Genomic DNA, 7,791 nt, shown 5'->3' on the forward strand with positions numbered 1-7,791 from the left:
TTTATAACCACTAACCACTATGCCAGTATTGCGAAAGAAAAGGCATACAAAAGAAGACGTGAACCTATTAGTAAGAATCAACCAGTGGATTACATGGATTTACAAAGTTTTTACAACTGAAAGGAACGATTGCCAGAATAATGATACAGCTCTGGGTCTAAACAGAAGCACTATAAAACAAAACAAAACAAAACAAAAAAACCAAGTCTTCAAGAAACACAGATCAACTCATATGATTCAAAACCATATGGATGAAAAATGCTTTGATATAAATAATAAAATTGGAAAATGCTTTGATAAAACCTCCAAATCAGAGTATTTCAGAGAATTGGTGTGGTTGAAAGGTTAACTTATAAAGTTCAAGAAAGAATTAAAGGAGATGACTTAGAGCTATGTCTAGACATTTTTCCCTGTTAATTGTAGAAGTATTGGCACTCTCACAGGTCTCCTTGGCTCCAAGTATGCCCCCACTTCAACATGTCTTCTAAGGATATGACATCAGTTCAGTGACCAAGAACACAGAGCTCAGATGTAACTGGCCTCAGTTCCTAAGCCCCAACTGTACCTCTTACAAGGTATATCCCTTCACTTCTCCGAGTCTCTTTAAAATCTGGGGGCACAAATTTGCCTCAGTAGGCCTTAACATATATGGCAGAATGCATGAACTCTGGTGTGGGGAGCTCTAGGGGTGCAGATAGGGTGAGGAAATGGGGATATATATGATCAAGATACATTTTATACATGTATGAAATTGTCAAAGAATAAATAAAAGATTTTTAAAAATCAGAATAGTAATAGTTCCTCTAGCATAGTGCTGTTATAAAGATTTTAAAGGGTTGACTAATATGACTTTCTAAGCTTTACAGATCTTATAACTTATTATTTTAAATTTATTTGTTATTATGTGTGTATACATGTGTGTGCAAAAAAACTAAAGCCTCCAGATTGTATTTAGAATTAAACTTTAGGAAGAGCCATTAGCAAGAAACTCCACTAGAGGGTGAGCAAGGAAAGAAATGAAGGAACTGAAATTAGACAAGTCTTCCAGAACTATTAAAGTTTGACACCCACCATAGCTGTGTCTAAAATGACAGTTTCCACTTATGTTATTTCTAGATACTCCTACACGGGTAGTCAGAAGTTAGCCTGGTCTTTATAAAAGAAGGAAGAAGAAAGTTACAACAACAGGAACCGTAAATGGAAGCAGGAAGAGAGCAAGGGAAGAAAGGATGCTCAGGAAAATGAAAAGAAGGCTGGAAAGATGGAGGGAAATGGCGAATCTAGCCACCATAGCTCCAGTCTCCTCATTTGTTCTCCAGGCAGGTTAGGAAAGGGGTAGGGAAAGAGAAGAGAGAAGATGAGGAAGGGGAAGAAAGGGGAGGAAGAGGATGTGAGACTGGGTTAGAGAATGAAAGCAAGCAAGCAAGCCCTGCTGTTGACACTTGGCACATTTTTCTTGAAGCACAGCTGATTCTCCTTGTGCAAAGACCCAGGGCTCCAGGTGCTGAAGGGCAGAAGAGCTGCGGAAGAAGGGCACGGCACTAAGCAAAGTGAGGGTGAGCACGGTGAGCCTTCTCGCCTACAAGATCTCCATATAGTCAGAAAATCTTCTTGGGGTTGTAGAAGCAGATGACAAGGGGACAGAGCTGGTCAATTTTATTTCTAGTTGTAAGAAAGATAGAAATTAAAAATGCAGTCTTAAAAAAGTGATCCTAGAATGTTTTCTATCAGGTGTGCTTATTTACTCTGTGAATGTTTTCTCTGATGAGATGCTTGAAGAAGTATTATTGAAATCAGGACTGTACAATGAAATGCTACATGGGAAACGATACTCAACTGAAAATATAGTTTTAATGTGTGAAGAAAAATCTATGGTTTTGTCATTTGAATTACTCAAAATGTATTTCTTCTTACTTGAGGAAAAAATGAAGAGCTTTCCTTTCTTGGTGTCTGGCTATATAATTCTTTCATGTATTTGAGGCATGGATCCATTTTGAGCCAATGTAAGAAGAGAATAAATCTGATCACTAGCTAATGAGGAACACCAAGGAACATTAAAATATGCATACCAAATAGTGTAGAGTTTGATTTAAAGCTCAGCAGAAAGATACATACAAAGACTGCCAAAATGGAAAAAATATCACAGTAGTAATGATCAGAATCTTGGGACTGAAACATTAAAACAACATCAAACAAAACTGCACCACTTTTGAAGTGAACTTGATGCATTGTTTTCAGTCATGCCTGAGTACTTTATCTTGGGTAACTATGAGGTTATAGGCTCATGTCCTTTTTTATTTTAAGAAAGTTGTAGGGCACCACCTCATGGTGCTATAAATTTGAAATATTTCAAATATCACTTTATACTTTATTTGCAGATGTTTCTATGGAAATGTCAGGGTGCTCAGCGGGGCCTATGGAACATCTTCAAGATATGGATCTGGACAGTGCTCTGTTGTGGTATGGGATTTGGATTTTTCTTAGCCTTTTAAACTTTTAAACTTTCTCTTTTCTTAAATATTCATTGCAAGTACATAATTGTGGAAAAATTATTATATAAACAACTGTTAATTCTATCATGGGCTTTTGACCAGGATCACAGTACCAGGCATTAAATTTCCTCCTGTGGAACGAACCACAAAAATCAAATAGAAAGTGCTTAGTTAGCCCATAACAGTGGTGCCACTGTTCTATCAGTAAGCATATACTGCCAGGCCAGTATGAAGCATGCAAAATCTAGTGCTGGGTGTGATCGTTGATGTCTTTCTCCCCCAGCAGCCTGAATAGCACCTTCTGGCATCATGAAAGCTGGCTGGCAGGGAGGAATTATCCTGGTCATTTTGAGATTGATTTCTTTATGTCCTACATCCACAGTGTGTGGTGTCTTCAGCAATAGGGTCTTACCATGTAGTTATAGTGGGTGACCAAGGGCAATAGCAATAGCTTGTGCTGATTTGGAGACCTCTGGGGCCTCCCTGACTAATAACTCATAGGGAGATATCCTATGCCTTGTTCTGAAATTTTCAAGTAAATATTCATGTCTTCTGGAAGCAGCATTGTCTACCTGTACAGGATAATTCTGCCCATACTCTTCTTCTAGTTGTGTTTTGAAATTAACTTACTAACTACTGGGTTACCATAGGCTTTTTTTTGTCTTAAGTATGTCTTATACTATGTCTTTCTTGTTTCTTTAGAGAAATATTTTCAGTCAACAAGTATTTTCCGAGTACCTACAGTGTATAAACACTGTTTTAGGTATTGAGGTCCAGCAGATGCAGACCCCAAAAGTTTCTTCTGTGTTAGAAATTACACTGGAATAGAACAGGCTCATTCAAAACCATTGCCAATGTATTAATTTTGGACATTCTTTATCCATTTACCATGTTTTCCAGTTTGCTGTTCATTTCTGATATGTTTGATATGATCAAGATTAGTTGTATCTTCTTTGTATCTGATATTCCTTGTTCAGAACTCTTAGGAGACTATGAAGAATTTGATCTATGTTTTAGTTTCTTAATGGTAGTTACCTTACAAGGTAAAAACATTAATAGGTTGGATGGCTGGCAAAGCTTTTATCGTAGTGTAAGCTGTATTTCACATAGATCATACCTCACTTACAATGGCCAGTATCATTATGGTCATTGTGTAACTAATTTCTTTAAACTCTTCATACTTGAAGCATCCATGTGTTTACTGAAGACCATCACTTGAGTATCTTTGCATACAGAAATGATGCAATCAATTTTGCGTTCCTACATCACTTGGTTTTGTAAGTTGCTCTTTCTCTACTGTGCAATTATACAACCCTTGGACAGTATACTGACACTTTCCCAGAATCAGCTTTTCAGTCATACATGTTGGCTTTTGGGAAATTATTCCAGGATTTAAAAAAGAGTACACTATAGATTTAAGAGTTATATTTTGTTGTAGTTCAATTGGTTTTTGGTGATTGACAGCCATTAAGAAAATAAAATAGGAATTTCTTAAGTATGCTGAATAAAATTCATTTGAAAGAATTTTGAGAAAAATCTTTCACTAAATTTAGAAAGCCATCAAATGTGTGTACAATAACTCCAGAAGTAAACACATTCTGTACTCAAAAAGAGTGTCTGGGTTCTGATCCAAATCTGCACGTGACCTAATACTGGGCCCCTGAGACACTTACCTACACTTGTGGGTTTTCAGTTCCTCTATGTGGAAGCTCAGCCTGTGCCTGTGTCAGGTTCTTGTCAGCTGTAACACTGTGAGTCAATATATTTTATGCTGATGTTTTTCAGACTTCCTGGCACATCATGGAACTGACTGTTGGACTTACCATTATTCTCAAAAACCCATGAATTGGGAAAACGCTAGAAAGTTCTGCCAGGAAAATTACACAGACTTAGTTGCCATACAAAACAAAGGAGAGATTGAGTATCTGGAGGAGACACTGCCCTACAGCCGTACTTACTACTGGATAGGAATCCGGAAAATTGGAAAAACGTGGACATGGGTGGGAACCAACAAGCCCCTGACTAAAGAAGCAGAGAACTGGGGAACTGGGGAGCCCAACAACAAGAAGTCCAAGGAGGACTGCGTGGAGATCTATATCAAGAGGTCCATAGACTCTGGAAAATGGAACGATGATGCCTGCCACAAAAGAAAGGCAGCTCTCTGCTACACAGGTGGGCAGTGACCAGAATCTTGTCCCGGTCTGACTCAGGAGGACCTGAGTTAGAACAATCAGACTTACTGCACAGAAATTGCTAGTTCATTCCAAAATAATCCCAAATAAGTCTGAAGCTTGTAACTTCTGGGCATTCTGTTAGGTAAAGTTGGTCCCTATCTCCAACAGCTATGCCCTTAAATCAACTTACATCAAGTTGTAAGTATGTTATTTGGAAAGTAGAGACAGACAACCTGTGCCACAGTGACTGATGGGGAGCTGGTGTTGAGAGCTGGGTAGATTGAAATCAGGTTATTTCATTCGTTTCCTTGTTGTACAGTGGGGTCTTGGTGTCATGTGTTTCCTTCTTGGGTGATGCTTATTAATGCTACATGTGAAAACATTACACTATCATTGGTATATGCAGATTTCTCTAAAAGCTATCCAGCATAATCAGGATTTTTCTAAATCATATTTGACAGCAAAACACGGATAACTTGGTTTAGGGTAAATGAGACTTCCTACTACTTTAGAAAGTTTGGACTTTTTTATTTTTTTCTGCAGCCCCAACTGTCCTGGAACTCACTATGTAGACCAGGCTGGCCTTGAACTCACAGAAATCCGCCTGCCTCTGCTTCCCGAGTGCTGGGATTAAAGGTGTGCACCACCATGCCCTTTTAATCTTAGTAATTCCCACAAAGAAAGCTGAATGCAGAAACAATTGAATGTAAGATATCACCTAACCTGCTTATTATACTAAAAATGGTAATTTCAAAGGTTTCAATGTATTCCTCTAAATTCTCCAAAATCTTGTAGCACATTAATATCAGTAAATTCATTCTAAATGCAAATTAATGCCTATGGCCACATGGCTAGCATATTCCACAAAAAATTTAGCATATGATTATTATGCAAAAATGCTATGACTATGTAAGCAAAACTTTCCTGTTCATTAGGGTAGTGTTAGAAAGTTTTCTTTTTATGAGGAAGTGAATATGAATAATAAAATGTAATCACATTAAAATGTCTTTTTCTGACCTGCTTAAAGCTTCTTGCCAGCCATCGTCCTGCAGTGGCCATGGAGAGTGTGTAGAAACCATTAATAATCATACCTGCAACTGTGACTTGGGGTATCATGGGCCCCAGTGTCAGTATGGTAAGTCTCTTTCCTTTTGTTGTTTATTAGTGTAAATAATCACAAGAATCATAATAGCTTATGATAGAATTGGTTAGGACAAAGTGATAACTGGTTGGGATAAAATAATAATAGACATTCTGAGAATTGGGAAGTTATGAACAGAAAGTTAGGCTTTCACAATGTTATCTTCCTGTAAAGATTTCATAAGGCAGCATGAAGTTTCAATTTGTTTCATAAGTGTTTTCTCAAGTACCAGAAGAATAAGGTGTTTAGATAAAAGCTGAGCAGGTCACAAAGAGAAGTCAGGCATGGCAGATTTCAACTTCCAAGGATATCACAATCTAATGAGCTCACTGAATTAATTAGAACTCTAGTTCTAATCACTAAATTACCCATTACTAAAGTCTGGAAGAAACAATATTGTATTCAGTCTTGAACTCCAAATATGCTAAGGATGTTCTTTGGGAAGTCTACAAGTCAAGTATCCCTGGCCAGTTTTTCTTTTCGTATTATGTTTTTTTTTTTTTTTGGTCTTTTTGAGACAGGGTCTCCCTGTAACCCCAGCTGTCCTGGAACTCACTATGTAGACCAGGCTGGCCTTGAACTCACAGAGATCAGCCTGCCTCTGCCTCCCGAGTGCTTTTCATTCCATGAAACCAGTATTTACATGAGTACTCTGATATGAGGCCCTGTCATCTCTTTCAACACTTAGGCGAAGTAACATACTATTAACTCAATTTTCAAAAATTCTACTCATTTTTAAATTTTTGACAGTATCATACTTGTATTCAATGCACTTTGATTCCATTTACCCCACTACCTCCCTTTTCCCTACCCACTCCTACCAACCCCCTTCTTCCCAACTAGTCACCCTATTAATTCAACTTTATGACTTGTTACCTCTCCAAGTTGTCTCCTACTTCTCAACTCCACTGCCATTTCTCTCATTGTCTCTCCTCTGTTATGGCTAGAGTCTCTTACATGAGCTCCCGAACTTTATATTAGTTCCATTCAAATATATTACTCATACTACAGGCAGGCTGATCAATTGAAAATAATCAAAACAGACCAGGCATATATGGCCATTCATTCTCTAATTTGTTCCTTTCCTTTGTCTTGCAGGATAAAATCTGAGCTCATTAAGTCCAGGGTAATGCTTGATTACATACTAGGTGCTCATTTATTGGATAAAAAAAGATAGGAGTACATTGTCCAATCTTTCTCTCCAGTCACACCTCCTGTCATACCTCCCTTCATAGCAATTATCAACACATTGGCAGTGCACTTTATGTTTCATTGACTTTGTTCATGGCCTTCTCTCTGAGTTTGCACATTGATAAGATACCTGACCATCTTTAAGACATAGTTCAGACACTTTTTCTTCCAGGAATGTTCCTTTGGACCCCAGGACAGACAAATGGTAGTCAAGTAGCAGACATGAGATAAAAATCCATCTGATCCTCTTAACACTCCCCAACCTGTTTCTCTCCCCATTAAAGTGGTTCAGTGTGAGCCCTTGAAGGCCCCAGAGCTGGGAACCATGAACTGCATTCACCCTTTGGGAGACTTCAGCTTCCGCTCACAGTGTGCCTTCAACTGCTCCGAGGGAACAGAACTAGTTGGGATTGAAGAAATACACTGTGGACCATCTGGAAACTGGTCATTTCTAGAGCCAATATGTCAAGGTGAATAACTTCAGATCAAGCTTTGTTGTGGTAAACCTGTGCTTCTAATCTAAGACAATGCGGGGGAACCTTGCTAAAAAGTCTGTTTCCTCTCTTAGTGTATAATTCAACCTGACTTTGGTTGTAGTTTGATGCTTTCAATAGGTTTTTTTCTTATTAAATGAAAACCAAAGCACCCAAACAAAAATAATAATTAAATGCTTTTAAATCCACCTGGCAGTGATTTATGGCAATACATTGGAATTACTTAAAAAAAATTCCAATTGTCATGGCATAAAGTCTTGATGAATCTCAGTTAAACTTTGGTTCCTCTCAATAACACC

General features: G+C 38.0%; 1 protein-coding gene across 4 annotated transcripts in view; it reads left to right on the plus strand.

Moving 5' to 3' along the window:
• The first annotated feature begins 1,305 nt into the window (after nucleotides 1-1,305).
• Nucleotides 1,306-7,791, plus strand: part of Sell (selectin L) — a 17,394-nt gene continuing 10,908 nt past the window's right edge. The window contains exons 1-6 of one of the 4 annotated variants that reach the window (XM_029559526.1): nucleotides 1,306-1,323; nucleotides 1,463-1,556; nucleotides 2,379-2,460; nucleotides 4,278-4,664; nucleotides 5,694-5,801; nucleotides 7,283-7,468. In XM_029559526.1, the coding sequence (XP_029415386.1) occupies nucleotides 2,379-2,460; nucleotides 4,278-4,664; nucleotides 5,694-5,801; nucleotides 7,283-7,468 (763 nt within the window). In that variant the 5' untranslated portion in view covers nucleotides 1,306-1,323; nucleotides 1,463-1,556. Of the gene's footprint in view, nucleotides 1,324-1,432; nucleotides 1,566-2,378; nucleotides 2,461-4,277; nucleotides 4,665-5,693; nucleotides 5,802-7,282; nucleotides 7,469-7,791 lie in introns of those variants that run through there. The other 3 variants (XM_008824898.3, XM_029559525.1, XM_029559527.1) reach the window with 3 other exon arrangements.

This window comes from Nannospalax galili, unplaced genomic scaffold (genome assembly GCF_000622305.1).
Source record: "Nannospalax galili isolate Female #2095 unplaced genomic scaffold, S.galili_v1.0 scaffold1189, whole genome shotgun sequence".
Classification (NCBI taxonomy): Eukaryota; Metazoa; Chordata; class Mammalia; order Rodentia; family Spalacidae; genus Nannospalax; species Nannospalax galili.